This window comes from Anolis carolinensis, chromosome 1 (assembly GCF_035594765.1).
Source record: "Anolis carolinensis isolate JA03-04 chromosome 1, rAnoCar3.1.pri, whole genome shotgun sequence".
Taxonomy (NCBI): Eukaryota; Metazoa; Chordata; class Lepidosauria; order Squamata; family Dactyloidae; genus Anolis; species Anolis carolinensis.
Window position 1 is genome coordinate 48628832 of NC_085841.1, and position 15990 is coordinate 48644821.

At 40.2% G+C, this 15990-nt stretch overlaps 1 protein-coding gene across 6 annotated transcripts in view; it reads right to left on the reverse strand.

Moving 5' to 3' along the window:
* Nucleotides 1–452: 452 nt before the first annotated feature.
* LOC100551915 (uncharacterized) overlaps nucleotides 453–15990 on the reverse strand; it is a 70669-nt gene continuing 55131 nt past the window's right edge. For 3 of the 6 annotated variants that reach the window (XM_062973824.1, XM_062973830.1, XM_062973816.1), the window contains 9 exons: nucleotides 13229–14965; nucleotides 12147–12227; nucleotides 10805–10891; nucleotides 9787–9878; nucleotides 8906–8991; nucleotides 8151–8217; nucleotides 7134–7291; nucleotides 5378–5533; nucleotides 453–2525 (listed from right to left, as the gene is read on the reverse strand). In XM_062973824.1, the coding sequence (XP_062829894.1) occupies nucleotides 2287–2525; nucleotides 5378–5533; nucleotides 7134–7291; nucleotides 8151–8217; nucleotides 8906–8991; nucleotides 9787–9878; nucleotides 10805–10891; nucleotides 12147–12227; nucleotides 13229–14965 (2703 nt within the window). In that variant the 3' untranslated portion in view covers nucleotides 453–2286. Of the gene's footprint in view, nucleotides 2526–5377; nucleotides 5534–7133; nucleotides 7292–8150; nucleotides 8218–8905; nucleotides 8992–9786; nucleotides 9879–10804; nucleotides 10892–12146; nucleotides 12228–13206; nucleotides 14966–15990 lie in introns of those variants that run through there. The other 3 variants (XM_062973820.1, XM_062973850.1, XM_062973839.1) reach the window with 3 other exon arrangements.

Sequence of the window (15990 nt, forward strand, 5' to 3'; positions counted from 1 at the left end):
TGGATGTGAAGTTATAAGAACTCCAAAATTCCTACACAGCACATCTGAATGCCATGCAGTTTGGGGGAAAGATAGAGGCGTAATCCCAATTCATCTAGAACAGGCATGGGCAAACTTCGGCCCTCCATGTGTTTTGGACTTCAACTACCACAATTCCTAAACAGCCTACTGGCTGTTAGGAATTGTGGTAGTTGAAGTCCAAAGCACCTGGAGGGCTGAGGTTTGCCCATGCCTGATCTAAAGGGTCTCAGGTTAAGAAAGATTGATCATGATAAAACAAAACACTCCCCAAGGCTTCTGCCAACAATTTCCCTTTTTAAAACCATTATCTGTCATGTGCTACAGTGTCCTGAGGTCGGAGTTGTTTTCAGTAACGGGTTTATTGCCTATCAGTTAAAGTATAACTCAGTTAACTCTAATATATTTTCAATGAAAGGACACAGACAGCTGGCTGGTCTTTTAATGTGATTTTAATGTCTCCCAAAGAGAAGCAATCGGCTATTTAATAAGCGTTAATTGCTGCACTGGTACGGTCGTAGAAGACAGCAGAATGACAACGAGGTGCTTGTTCTAGGTTTTATTTTTTAATATTAAAAATACATAAATTGTCCTTTTGAAATCTCCAAAATGTTTTACTGCCCAGAGCTACCAGCAGCCCTCATCTAATACTAATCCATCACTAATGTACATATTTCCCCAAGAAATAACTCCTCAGGCTTTAGGTCTAATTCAGGTTCGCCTGCTGATCAAAAAAATAACTGCCCTGTATGTGATGTTATCATTTACATCAGCTTGACCTGGGAAAATGAAATAGGTGGTTTTTCACAGCATGAAGAGAAACTGTTCTTGTGACTATGTTCCTTCAAGTCAATTCCAAATTATGATGATCACTTCCTAGGGTTGGTGTTTTTTTTTTTTTTTACTGCAAGATTTATTCAGGTTTGCAATTGCCTTCATCTGATGGAATGTGGCTTGTCCAAGATCTGTTTCTGTGACCGAGCAGAGATTTGAATGGTAGCCTCCAAGAATCTCAGTCCAAACTCAAACTGCTACATCACACTGGCTTTCATCACTTGCCTGTATCTGCTGATCCATTAAAGCAGTGGTTCTCAACCTCTGGGTCCCCAGGTGTTTTGGCCTACAACTCCCAGAAATCCCAGCCAGTTTACCAGCTGTTCGGATTTCTGGGAGTTAAAGACCAAAACATCTGGAGACCCACAGGTTGAGAACCACTGCATTAAAGCATGTCAAGAGCCGCATTCCCTTTGGGGAGGTGGAAGGGAAACATGCAGCCTTTCAGAAATCGTTGGACTGTAAGACACAACAGCCTTTATCAGTTTTGGCAGTGGTGAGGAGTGCTGGGGGTTGCAATCCAACAACCTTTGGAAGGCTGCACAATGCCCACCCTGGCCATAGGGACAATCAGTTATGAAGTGGATGCTGGAATACAGTAGTACGAGTTTGGGCCAGAACCTGAAGTAGCTGAGCCCACTGCATTTCTTTCCCTTTACCCAGGGGGAAGTTGTGAAATAAATAGTTGTTGAGACCTAAACTACAAGTTGGGAAAATTACTTGATTTTTTTTTTACTGCAGTTCCCAGAATCCAGTTAATCAGCATGCGGCTCTGCTGGCTGGGCAGGATTCCAGGAAGATGTACTACAAAGAAGCAGTCTTCCCATCCCTCTGTCTAAATGTACGACATATATGACATACCAACAGCTTCTGAAATTTGGTGAAGCAGCTGTCCATCCTAGGTTAGGAAGTACAACAGCAAGGTCGAGTAAAGAAAAAGGAAAATAAAGAACAGCTGTCAACCCTGTGCTTGTAATAAATTGTGTAGCATGGATAATTGGTTAAAAGAAAGCCCTTTCTTTCTTTCTTTCTTTCTTTCTTTCTTTCTTTCTTTCTTTCTTTCTTTCTTTCTTTCTTTCTTTGCTCCCATCAAGAACTAGGCAAACATTAGGAATGCTTTATCCGGTTTCTCCATTAGCTTGCATGGCAAACAAGGACTGAGTGCCTACAAGGAAAAGTCTCAAGGTGGTTGGCAGGGTATGACCCTGACAAAACATGAAGAAAGTTTGACCCCATAAACACCTATTAGGGTCGAATAGGTAAAGTGTAAAAACAGTGTAAAACAGGACTAAGAGGTGTTTAACATGAGCAGAGCCTTTCTCAACCACTTCTTGGCAAATCTTAGTGGCTAGATGTGCAAGTGAATAGTAGTCACAGGAAGCAATCAGGCCTAGTAGATCAATGAAAGGTCTTGTGCTGGAATGAGCTGGTATTTCAGTCTTTCTTTCCAAAGAACTTTCTGAAAACAGATTTGTTCTTCTGGCGGGGCGAGGCGCCTTGGCTTCTCCCACCCAAGAGATCTTGGGATGTACCAGCAGTGGCTACGAAGGAATGGCAGCGAGGCCTGGAGGGAGCAGCTGCTTGCTCTCCGATGTACAGAGTGACCGAGTAGCTGCTGCCAATGCCCAGGGGTTCTTTGGACACTGACAAAGGGGAAATCTTCTGGTATGTAGCTGAAAGAGAGAATGGGGATGCATTATAAGTTAACTACTGCAGCAGCATGAAAAGACAATGAGCAACAGTAGGCCTCTTTAGTGGCACTGGCTCATTATTTTTATAACTGTCTTACCCAGTCCAGTGCTCTTCAGAAGTGCTGTTCTACAAGCTCCGTTACCATAGCTAAAGATGGTTGAAGACTGGAGTGATGTAAGGCATAAGTCCAAAACATCTGGAAGGTGCCAACATGGCTAAAACTGTTTTATGATACACATAATCTTTTATTACAGGATTCCCCTTCTAACTCATTTTCAAATAAGGAGAGTCACATTGTTGGCTAAACTGTATGTTAGGCCTCTGCTCCAGAACAACTTACCATAGTTTGTTAAAACTCTACCAAATGTTTCTGTCAATTTATAAATAAACTGACACCCTATCCAACGCTATCTCCCCAATGGGGACTCAGAGTGGTTTACAACATACAGCAGCAAACATTCAAATGCCATAAAGTTTGACCAAAAAAAGAGAGAAGCAAATAAACAAACCATAAATAAAATAATAACATATCAGATATCAACATCAGACAATAGTGAAACATTACAGCAAATTAGGCATCACACAACAAAAAATGCATGTTTTGATTTAGGGAGGGAGTTCCAAAGGTGGGGGCGACCACGGAGAAGGCCCCTTCTCTCATTCCCACCAGCCATGTTTGGGATGGGCGTGGGGCTGAGAACAGGGCCTCATCTGCCAATCGCAGTGCCTGGCCAGGCTTGTACCAATACTGGCATCTCAACATAAAATTAAGATCAAGAATAAAACACAGAAAATAACATTAAAAAGCACAAAATATGACACAATTGTTTCAAGAACATATGATTCTGTTAATTTTTGCTTTGTGGTAAAAATAGAAATACCCTTCTTACATTTTGTTTTGTTTATTGCAGGTCAATGCAATAAACAAAACAAAATGTAAGAAGGGTATTTCTGAGTGGGTCCTTCCATGGGTTTAAATGAGTTAGCTGAAACTCGAGAACTTATAGTTAAATCCCAAGGCTTAGTTTTAGAACATGTGAAAAAAGATGTATATGATGTGTATGAGTATTCTGAGATGGGGCATCTGATCAGATGATGTCCAGAATGCTTGTACCTTGCTCCTGCGTATCTGCTACCATTCCACATCTAAGATATACTACAACATTCAGATTGAAGCTCCAGATGGCTTGGAACCAGCTTACTTAAAAGATTTTCCCACACTGTTTTCACATCACCTTCAGTTACAAGGCTTTTCTACATGGCTCAGCACCACTATGAAGTTTAATGAGTACGGAGAAAAAAACCTTTATTGCAGCACCTTGAGAAATTCTGTTTCCTAGGAGTTCAAACTCACCTTTTCTACGTGCTTCCTGCCACCTTCTATGATGTTTACACTGTTATTTCCAGAAAATTTTATTCCTTCAAATATATTTTTAAAACTTTGTAGTTTTCACTACAAGTTTTTTTTATGCTTTAGATTTCTAAAACCATGTTCAATTTAACTTATTTACTGGCTTGAGCGCTGCATTATGAAAAGGAAAAGGGGGATATGCATCTAATACATAAATAATGAAACATGAAATAGTTTCCAGGGCAGAGGGCATGGCCGCATAGCTCAGGGATTATGCACTGAATCTGGGTCTTTCCAAGCCATTTGGCTCTAAGCCATGGTTGCCTGAGGCACAGCATTCCACTATCCTTCATTCATAAAGCAGAAAACACAAAGCTGCTTTGTGCGCAAAGAAAGCCTGGAAAAGTTACTTTTTTAGACCATGGTAGGCCATGTAGCTGGGGATTCTAGGAGTTGTAATCCAAAAGGCTGATGTGCCCACATTCTATTTTGTCAAAACTTCTTAAAGCATAGATCTCAAGATGGAAGCTTGCAAATGTCACACAGGACCAATTACCATTTCTTTCACTGGGGGACTGGATGACACATATATTTGGAGATAAATGACTGGATGATTACAAACATAGAAGAGACATGTGAATGGATCTTAACATCTTTTTATAAGTCTTCAAGAACCTTAGCATTATACAGTAGAGTCTCACTTATCCAACCTTCGCTTATCCAACATTCTGGATTATCCAATGCAGTCTGCCTCCCGCCCGGATCCACAGCTGTTTCTCTAGGCAGCAAGGACTGAACTTTTTATGGATTTAACTTCCGACAATGTTGTTACTGCAAGTTCATTTTATGCCATTCTATCTTTATTTGTAGTCAATTTGTTAGTTGCCAATGTTTTTGTAGTCAGAGTTTTCAATACATTACAATGTTTTGGTGCTGAATTTGTAAATACAGTAATTACCTACATAACGTTACTGTGTATTGAACTGCTTTTTCTGTCAATTTGTTTTAAAACATGATGTTTTGGTACTTAAATTGTAAAATCATAACATAATTTGACGTTTAATAGGCTTTTCCTTAATCTCTCCTTATTATCCAACATATTCACTTATCTGCCAGCCCATTTATGTTGGATAAGCGGGACCCTACTGTACCTGCAAATTTGAAGACAAAGTGTGTTGCTGACCCCTAGTGGCAAAATCAAACAATTAACTTGTTACTTTGGGAAGAACCTTGAAAGGACACAGCCAGAAATTGAAAATAGCATAATGATATCATGCTGGTCACACAACTATCGGTACAAAAGGGCATGAGTGTGTGTAGCTGGAAAAAGTCAAAGTGAACAAACTTTAGACAGAGACTATAGGAGCTCAGAGACTTCTTGGTACAAATCGGAAAAGAACTAAGGAGCAAGTGGGAGATCTCCTTTGTCCTTCCCCCATCTCCACCTAGTAAAGTTTTCCATCACAGTCATTAATTACATACCGGATGTAAAAGAGTACGACCGCCTCTTGTTTGCCACTAGCCCACAGTCCTCCTCTTCCTGAAAAAAGTTAGTCTCTTGTGACCTTGCAGACTCTGTCGGGGAGCATGGCTTCAGGCTGTGGTCTGTAGTGTAAATGGCAGATCTGTGAACATTTCCTGGGAGGAGAGAGTGACTGACTTAGTAGTGTGGCTGGGCAGAAAACTCCCAAGGAGATCAGTATGTGAAGATTAGACCAGGGATTAGACCAGTGGTTCTCAACCTGAGGGTCCACAGATGTTTTGGCTTTCAACTTCCAGAAATATTAACAGCTGGTAAACTGGCTGGGATTTCTGGGAGTTGTAGGCCAAATCACCTAGGGACTCACAGGTTGAGAACCACTGGATTAGACAGAGGTTATCACGGACAAAGAGCACCTCCACTATCAGAAGCAGTATGTTCTGGTGTGTATGAGTTGTTGGGGGATACAGCTGCACTCAAGTCCAGTTCATGGGCTTCCTCTAAGCAACTTGCTGGTCACTATGTGAACAAGAACCTGGACTAGAAAAAGCCTTTCAGTATAACCTAACATAGCTCTTCTTATGTTCTTGCGTAGCCCTGTAATTTCCTCAGTACTTCTAGGAGTTGGAAAAGATCCCACAGCTAAAGGAGTTGCCGGAATGTACAACATATCTGAAGACCTCTCTCTTGTGGCAGGCCTTAATCATGAATTTTAAACCCGTATCTTGTGTTCACTATATTTTAATCTTTTCCCTGTGTATTTTAATATATGTATTTTGTAGAGGTACATTTTAATATGAGTCTATATATATAAATGAGTGATGGCATCATGGCGACCCACAAAATAACAAAACTAAACACCCCACAACCTCGAAAATTGACAACACAACCCATCATCCATGCCTCTAGGTTGATACAACAAAAAGAAAAGAAAAATAAAGTCCTAATTAGAGGGAGAGGAATAATTGTTTTTATCCAATTGCTATCAGTTAGAAGGCTAAGCTCCGCCCACTTGGTCTCCTAGCAACCCACTCAGCCCAGGGCGCAGGCAGAGTTAGGCCTCACTTAGGCCTCTTCCACACTGCCTATAAAATACACATTATCAGATTTTAACTGGATTAGATGGCAGTGTAGACTCAAAGCCCTTCCACACAGCTATATAACCCATTTATAATCTTATATTATCTGCTTTAACTGGATTATCTGGACTCCACACCTTTACCCTTTACCTTAACTACCACCAATTCGTCAATACTTTATTTCCCATACCACCATACTTCGCCACAGCAATGCGTGGCCGGGCACACTAGTATTTTATAAAATGTTTATGATGATTATGTGTTTTTAAAGAAGAAGGTTTTTAAGACCGTCAGGGGCTGCTGTGATTTTATATGCTTTTATGGTTTTAACCTGAATTATTTTTAATATTAATGAAGTTTAATACTGCTTTAATATTTGTATATTTGGATATTTTAAGTTGTATTGTAATGCTTTTCATTGTGAGCCGCTTTGAGTCTCCTTATGGAGAGAAAAAGCAGGATATAAATAAAAACATAATAAATAAATAAATTGGAATGTATTAAGAGGGAAGAAGACATGGGAAAGGCTTGAGATTATTGCTTGCTGCATGCTTCTTGGCAACAGCATGTTCAGAAGAATGGTGCACTCTACATAGATGCACTTTAGATGAAGAGATACCAGAGTACTGCTGATGAAGATCAAACCTGCCTGATGAGACTCTGAATTTGACAGACTCACCTGTCTGTGATGCTGCTGTATCAAGAGGGTCCTCATGTGCACCATACGGCAACTGCATTTTGCCCCTTGACCTTGGCAGCAGCATGGCATCTTGGTTCTTGCTTGCAAAGGGATGCTGAAGACCCAAGAAGTGGGAAACACCTCTGCCAGGAATCACACTGGAAAGAATGGCAACAATGGAAACACAGTTAGGTGCAATCCTCACTTGAACAGGGCTATACCGCCAGTCTCTGGTAAGATATAGCTCTAGCAATTGTCTCCCACAAACATAAGACAAGAGTCCTGGATGTAACTGATCAACCAATGAAGCAATGCAGGACATATGTCCCATAGGTCATTTATGACCTTTAGGACTTCCTTAACAGATCAACAAGCTACATTTGAGACAAGTTACTTAAACCTGTGAAGCAGCTGCATGGAGCTAAAACTCTGCATTGCAACTTCTGTACTAGGACTCATTTCTAAGTAGACATTGAGCTATGCTTTGAACCTTTTGTTGAAAAATGATTAAATTGACAAGAATTAATGCCTTTGTCTTGGTCTCTATACCAGTGTGTGTAGAAATGTGTTTGTATGTGGCCCTTGAGCCAAAAAAGATCCCCAGTCATACCGAATCGTTTGTATAGCTGGAAAAAAAAATCAGCAATTGAATATTAATGGAAAGTAACTGAGGGAACTGCCATCACTAATAAGGCAAAGGCCAGAGAAGGCAGACAGAAAGAACTAATAGTGGCTAAAACTTATAAATATCTTCAGTCATTTCCAAGTATTAAGACTTCTATTTAAAAAGGTATGAAAAAGTAGCATTGAAAAATCTGAAAGCCTATATACCTTATCCTTTGTTTTTAAATTTAGACATAAAGTTCTAGAACATGGTTTTATTTAGAATATTGGGCAAAATAGCACTGGATAACATATATAAATTGGTAGTCTAAAGTGGTATTGGGAACACAAAGTGATTTGTAATTCTGCTCCCAGCAAATCCATCTGCAGTGAAGCTTTGCTAGCTGTACTTACCTAACAGAGCAAGTTTTTTCTTGGGCAGCCTGGGAAGCTGACTGGAAATAATCCACATCAAGCACACCTTGGAACAGAAGAAAGTATCCATTGAGAAATAGATGTTAAAAGTACACACAAAGTACTTTTCATATACAAACTGCTCACCAAAAAAATCTATGACCTTTCAGAGCAACACAGCCAGATTACATTTTTACATCTGTTTTAAACAGCATATTTAAGTAATAAATATATAATCTAGATACCTTCGTGGTACATTCTACTTTGAACTTTATGTATATAACTAAAATTAACATTTAAAGAAGTTCAGTATCAAAGTTTTATATGTGAGCAGGAAAAAAAAAGTATTTGGCATAAACATTTTGGTCACATTAGAAATTAAACTACAATCTCTTTTGTGTAAATCTCAACTGCCGAGTACATCCCTGTGTTATCTCAGTGGTGGAGAATGGTCTCTTTCAAGATGTTGGAATTCAACTTCTATCTACCTTAGTTAATACAGCCAACAGTAAGAGGTCCCAAGATTGTGTGTGTGTGTGTGTGCGCGTGCGCGTGCGCGTGCGTGTATCTCAATCCCTGTTATATTAGAAAGATAAATCCTACTTTGGGACACATTGTAGGAAAAATATGGGAAATCACAGACTGGCCACATTAAGATCTCCAGGTGCCTTATGTTTCTGATTCCTTATGTATCTCCCTCCCCTGGATCTAACAATGGTATCAATGGTTTCCTTTTAACAGTATTTCTGCCTTACCTGAGTTTTGCTGCAATTTTATAACCCACTCTTTCATGAGTGGCTCAGTTGTAGCTCTAAGGAGATACTTGGAGCCATCTTTCATCCTACAAGTGTGTAAAAAGAAATCAGTAGAAAGTAATCTGTTGGAGCACTGGAGAAAATGGACTGAACAAGTTTCAAAACCACAACAATCTGGGAACTAGGAGATGGAATCTTTCAAAGATCTAGCATCACTTGTTATGTTTTCAGGGGCTGGCATTTCACCTACTAGCCGGTGGTAGCTTCCTTGTCAGTGCATCTGAATCCACCCTGGGATTTAGTTTGATCTTTAAGAAAACAAGTAAAGATGTTGAAACTATTTTGGGAATAGGGTTAAGCACCTTGGACAGTTCTTTAGGGTTTAGACTTCATACTTGAGCAAATTCAGTGCCACAGAAGCTAATAGCTATTCTGCACTTCACTAAGCCTCTTCCAGGGCTGTAGCCAAGGGGGGGAGGGGGAGTTAAGGGGTTCAACCCCTCCCCCAATTTGTCAGGTTTTTAAAAACCTGATTTACAGTACTCATGAATTTTAACTGGCTACACATATCCCCATGAGTGTCCAATGAAATATATCTGTCTTGAGTGTGCACTGAAGTTTATTGATGGAGTCTGATTTCTAAATTATTTTGTGTTATGGAACTACTCTTCATGATTCACTAAAAAAAAAGTTTCACCCCCCCCCCCAATTTTTTTTCTGGCTTTGGCCCTGGCCTCTTCATTGTTTAGCATGCACCCTGCAAGATTTATAGTAATAGTAGTAGCAAGAGGAGAAGGAAAGAGACTTCTTGCTACCATGTGTTGGTCAAAACTGTATGAACCCATTAACTTGTTTAGAGATGGAAATCTGAGGCTACTCACTGCAGTGTGAAACAGTTGTCCTTTTTGGTATATTCTTTATCAAGGGTGCAAACAGCTCCAGAAATGTTTAGTGGGAAGGCCACTGCAGAGCTCTGCAGTACAAAGAAAAGAAAAGCTATTTAGAAGAACAGAATAATATTTCCAGTGAATAAATGTTTCTTTGGCCTGGAAGAATGGAGTAATGCTGAAAGTAGATGCAAACAAAGCAAAAGCTCTTTAAAAATGGCTGGCCACCCAAAATGTGACTATCTATATCTGGAAATATGAATCTTCAAGGAATGGCCTGAACTTATTATTATGTTTATCAGTTATGATGCTCAGGGCAGAGTTTTCTCACTGGTAGAGCTCATACTTCATCAGAATTAGAAAAGTTGCTTTTTGCAGTTTCCAAAATTCCCCAACCAGTATAACCAGGCTGACTATGAGAATTCTGAATTTATAGTAAAAAAAAAAAGTAACTGTGCTCAATCTCTGAGCTTCAGAATATAGTCTTGGTAGCTACATATCTCACTCTTGAGTGGACATTATCACTCAGGAATGGTGGTGCTTTTTCTTTTTCTAATGTTTCCCCCCTTTTCTTGCATTTTCTTCTTTAAATAATTTGTGGTGGTTTTGCTGCTTATAAGATTTGCCACTTAAAATAGACATGCTTGTGTCTAATGATTGCACTGCATAACAGTAATTTTTCTGTGTTGTTTCAAGTTCTGTGTTGGCAGAGTATACAGTAAAATGTATAAGCAATTTACTATAAACCAACAGTTAAAAATCAATCAATAAACAACATTTTCAAGTGTACATCCTCAACCCTATGCATGCCCAATATTTTCCTGAAAAGTTTTTGCATGAAGAGTGATGTTATGAATCCAATGAAGGTATGAACTGAAACAGAATTTAAATGGATATAGGAAAGAAACAGAACAAGCACAAAAGTTTCTGGCAAAGGTCCTCCTACACTATCAAGCTTTCACTTTCTTATTTCCCTTCCTCCTCCCCTTTGATGTTAAATGGCTATAATTACCTTGAGGGTATCTTTCTTGTCTTGATAAAAACACAAAGTTTGTCTCATCAGCACTGTATGGAACGAGTTCCAGGAACGACAGTTTGCCTAGGAGAACACAAGTTAAAAAGTCAGATCCTGAGAAAACCTTGGAAATCTTTTTTTTTTTTGGAGTATAATTTCTAAAACTCCAGACATTATGCCTACAAGTTGGGAGTGCATTGGAAGCTGTATGCCCGAAAAGTAACTTTTCCGCACTGATTTGGAGTACATGAAAATTAAGACTGATTTGTAAGATACATGTGTATGAAGTTCCCCGTCTGTCTGTATTTGCCTTTGGAAGGCTAAATAAGAATTTCTTCATCTGCTTGGTGGATTGTTCTTCATTCAAGAATTACTCTTTACATTGAGTTCCAACACCCCTTTCTTTGGATGATAAAGAGGAGCAATCCACAATACTCTTGAGATATTATCCACGCACTTGAATACTGGGCCATGGCTTCTGTGTAGAGCACAGCCTGCAAAATACAGCTTGCAAAAATCACTCCTGCAACTATGCATTTATCAGTCTTATAGTGCAGGACAAATGTAGATAGTGTCTTCCAGTTGCTTGCTCCGCACATCTCATCTAATCTAATGGAGTTTCTAAAGTACAAGCCTTTGTTATGGCCATTTCTCTAGCTGAATGTGCCCCAACATGCAAAGGCTTAGAGTCTTCTTAATGTAATACATAAATATGCACTTTTAATTGATTTTGAAAGCATGTTTGTGAAAGTGTTGGCTAGTGTCTGTGGATTGAAAGTTGCAAACTTAGCTTCTGTATGTCTTACCTGCTGTATTTTATAAAAATAAATCTCACTGTTCTGCACATATCTAAATTAAGTCATTATTTCAAGCACTTGAGACAACTGGGGACAGAATGCAGTCATATGCAGCACTTGAAAAGTATTAGAGGTGGTAAAATTAGATTTTTATTTAAGAGGTTGAAGTTAGTATGGGTTTTTCCTCTGAGAAGTGACATAAATTCTCAGTCACCGACATTATCACTAATTCCAAAATCAAGCAAGTATATGCTATGCCACTAGAAAATATCTGAAGATGACACCTACTTTCTTTCTACCTCTTCAGACTTAGAATGTGTCCTTTTTGGAAACTGATACTTGGAGGTATAAGGGAGGCATAAAATCTATGATGCTTTGTCAGTTGGGAAAACTTACATCTTGTAGTGTAGCCAAGACTTGGTATTATGTGAATAAACATTGAGGAAGTGTTGGCTTTTGTGCTCTCCTTTGTCTATTTGCATATCAGTGCAAAGGAAAAGAGCAACTCAACCCACTATAATGCTGTGCAGACTTGACAATACCTTTTTGCCTCCTGCTTGTAATAAATGCTTCCTTTCCAGTGTCCCTTCCATCATCTGAAGCTCCAGTTTACTGGGATTCTGCTGGAAGGAGAAATACAATGGTGAACAAACATGAACTATGTCCTCCAGCAACAGAGTTCTACTTACTAAGAAATTTTAGGATTGCTTTAAAAAACTGAGCAAAGAAAGAATGATATGCTTCCACTAATCACATTTCCTTTTTCGTCTTCCCAAGTTAATAATGAATGCATTTCTTTTGGTGTGGCAAATGATTGTACTTGATGCTTGAACAAAATGTTCGACCAGCTTAATCTAATAAGCTTGCTGCTGACATCATAGAGTTATTCCCTTGCTATTAGTTATGAGCCAACATTTTGATGTAATAAACCTTCAATCTAACATCTACTACCTTCATGAGGAAAGCAAGCCTTATACCACAAAATCAACCCACTAAATTTATTTTCAGTGCCAACTTCTTCATTTTTCCCTTGTCAATTCAGGTGCCTTGCTGGAGGAGATGGAATCATACACAGCTTTTCAGAAGTAATGACACAGCTCTCATTATTTGTATTTCTGGTTCCCTATTTTTGATTTTACTATAAAGCAGGCCTGTGCAACTTGGGATCCTCCGGGTGTTTGGGCCTTCAACTCTCAGAAGCTTTTAGCTGGTTTTGTAAGCTGCCCCGAGCCCTAGGGGAGTGGCGGCATATAAGTTTGAAAAATAAATAAATAAATAAATAAATAAATAAAAACTTGTTCGTCAGGAATTCTGGGAGATGAAGTCCAATACACCCGGAGGGCCGGAAATTGTGGGCTTCCTACAGGCTAGCAGTTGATTTGCACTATTTGTTCACAATATCTGGGAATATGTATGGAAAAACAGTTAAATTTTGCCTTTTAAAACAGGAAAATCTGTTAAACAGAACTAAGAAAAAATACTTTTTTGACTATACTTTTTTGACACATGACCATTAACAATGTAGGATCAGGTATACTGAGAGTTTTAGTGCAAAAGCAACTTTTCCAAGCTCTATCCTTACAACATGTTGCATTTCCCTACCTTGACATACAATGATTCTGACCTTTCCAATATTTCTGTCCCCGTCTTCGAGCTTCCTTGGTTCTAGGTGGCATATGTTTTGTAGGGATCCTATGGGCGAAGCTTCTGCCCTCTCAGACTGCTTCTGGAAAAAAGGCCTGGATGCCCAGTCATGCTGACTTGAGCTGTTTTTGCTGTCAAGTCCAATGCTGGTAGCTCTCCCTCCTTCCAAGCTCTGGGCAGGGGTAGGAAGCTTGAACTTGGCTACCAAGATGTTATCTGCTGATGTTAGTATGAGTTTCCCATTATAATTGTCTGGGCTTTGGACCTTATCTGCCTTTTCCCCTGTGATGCTCTGGGTGCCTGTGTTTCTCTTCTGCTTCTCTACATTGTTCCATATGGCCTGCAGTTCCTCTTCCTCCTCTTCAAACAACTCATGGGCAGGGGGACACATCTCTAGACCTTGTGACTTTGGCCCTTCAGTCACATTTCCTTTGGAAGTCAGGATGAGAGAGCCTGGCTTTGATGATGCCGGGATGCTTTCCTGTTCAAACACAGACAACTTGGATGGAGATTTGATGGCCAGGGGTGTTAATATGGGAGTAATTCTTACAAAGCTTTCCATGGAGCTCTGGGTGTTTTCCTTCTCTGGCATTTCATTTACTAAAGGATTCTTCACTTGAGTTGTGTAAGAAGCCTTGCTTGCATGCTTAGTAGGAGAGGACTTCATTCTCATCCTGGATGTTTTTTGCTCAGTTGGGTCTTTTGCCTCTACATGACTAGAGCTTCCAGTTGTACGCAATGAAGCAGCTAGCTTGTCCCACTCCCAGCCTATCTGCTCGTGCAGTACACTGATGCGGGACAGCCGGATCTGCTTGAAATCCAGAAAGTCATCACCAGAGCTGCTGTAATTCTTGGGACTCAGTCTGTCTTCCCTACAAGGAGGCACAATGTGAGCCTTATGCCTGCTGTAGCTTGGATTGGCACTCACCTCTTCAAACCATGTACCACCCTTATCCCTACTGCGGGCACTTTGGTGTATCTCTGACTGCCCTTCTAGTCCCCGTTTTTGCAGGATGGTAATTTTCTCCTGGATCTTTGCTCCATCTGAGCTTCCTTGAGCCAACTGACAGCCATGGTTGGAACACTTCCTTTCTGCTAATCCCTCTTTGGTCACCTTGATGGTCTCATGGACATTTCTAAGGATAGTGGGGTCTTTGGGGAGCTCCAGGCTCAAGACAGAGCCCAGAGAAAGATGCTGGCATTTGTTCAGCTTCACTGTTGGTAACTGGGGGCTACCGAGGCCTCTTTTTTGTCCCAAGAGTACATGTCTTTCAGCTGTTTCTCCTATTGAGTCACAATCACTGTCGATAACCCATGCCAGTGGGTTCTTCACATCATCAGCCATATTTCTGAGGTTTCTTGATGTCCGCAGGTATTGTGCCCTTCTCCTGTTCTTAGGGGGCCATGTGTTACTAGTGCTCTGCTTCTTTTCTTGTCCAAACTGAAGATCCTTTAGTTCTGTTCCCATGATCCCCTGCAAGGTGAGCAGTTGGGCATCTTCTGCTGTCTTCCCTTTCCCTTTTTGCTTCAGGCTTTGCAAAAAGTAGCTGGAGCTGGCCTTGGGCAAAGTTTGGGTGGCTGTAGTAGTCCACCCTGGTCTAGGAAGTGGGGAAGAATAAGTTTGAGAGGGTATCTGGCTAATAGTTTGTGGCATGGAGACTGAACCTTCATGGACGACATCTAAATCCTTCTCTTTCACCTGCAAATAAGTGCTCACCTGTGGAGAGGGGAAGCAACAATAAGAAACAATCTCAAAGGTTCTGAAATGTTACTTAAAAAAAAACTACTGTTCATGTACTCGTCCAGCTAGGCAGAATCTGAAAACTATAGTCCAACAAAGTAATCTTTTCAAACTCTATTCTAGATTATGGGAGTCTAAAATAACATCTGAATGGCATCATAGGAAACTTGCAGTCACACAACTCTTGTTTTATCAACATGCACTGATAACATGCTTTTCTTCTGCTCAGTGCTGGCCGTCCATCAGAGAAGGCCTCCTTCATGCTTCATTACAATCACTACAGAGAACAATCCACAAAAGGGTTCAAGGATATTAGGATTTCTCTACTCTGGTCCCATGGAGAAACTAGGTCTGAGTTACCAATTATGTTTTAAGACACTGGGATGACCCCAATTCTGCCACAGACTCTGCAGGAAGCGAGGTGGGGTGGAATTGCTAGCTTGAATGGACCATAAGTCATTCCCACTACTTCAGCATTGAGATACAATCTGAAATAGTGGCTATGGAAACATTCTTACAGTGTCCTAGTGGATGCTGCATATTTAAAATCAAAATTTCCTTCTTCCCAGATGCCAGAAAGGAGACTAGGGTAGGGTAAAACACTGCAGCAGGTGCTACTGTGCACTTTCACAATCAGATCACAGTATAATAGGGATCATTTATCTGCAACAGCTGCAGCGGAGGCTTAGATATTTAACTCCATTGCTAGGGGTTGAGACTGCATTGCCTTCATGAATGGCAGATGGTTTCCTAGATGAATTTCACTTTATCCCCAGAAACCCTCTTCTGTTCACAAGCTCTGCAGCTGCCTTATCTTCATCCCACATGGCTGGACAATATCTCCAGTGACTTGTTTTAGAGAGTTGTCTCTGGAACATCATTCAGCCACCAGTCTCCCAGCTCCAGCAGCTGTAGTTCACAGAACCCTTAGGCTTTTCCATGCCATTTTAAAATCATACTAGGTAATGTAAGAGCCTCAGAAAACAGATGTATGAGAGAAT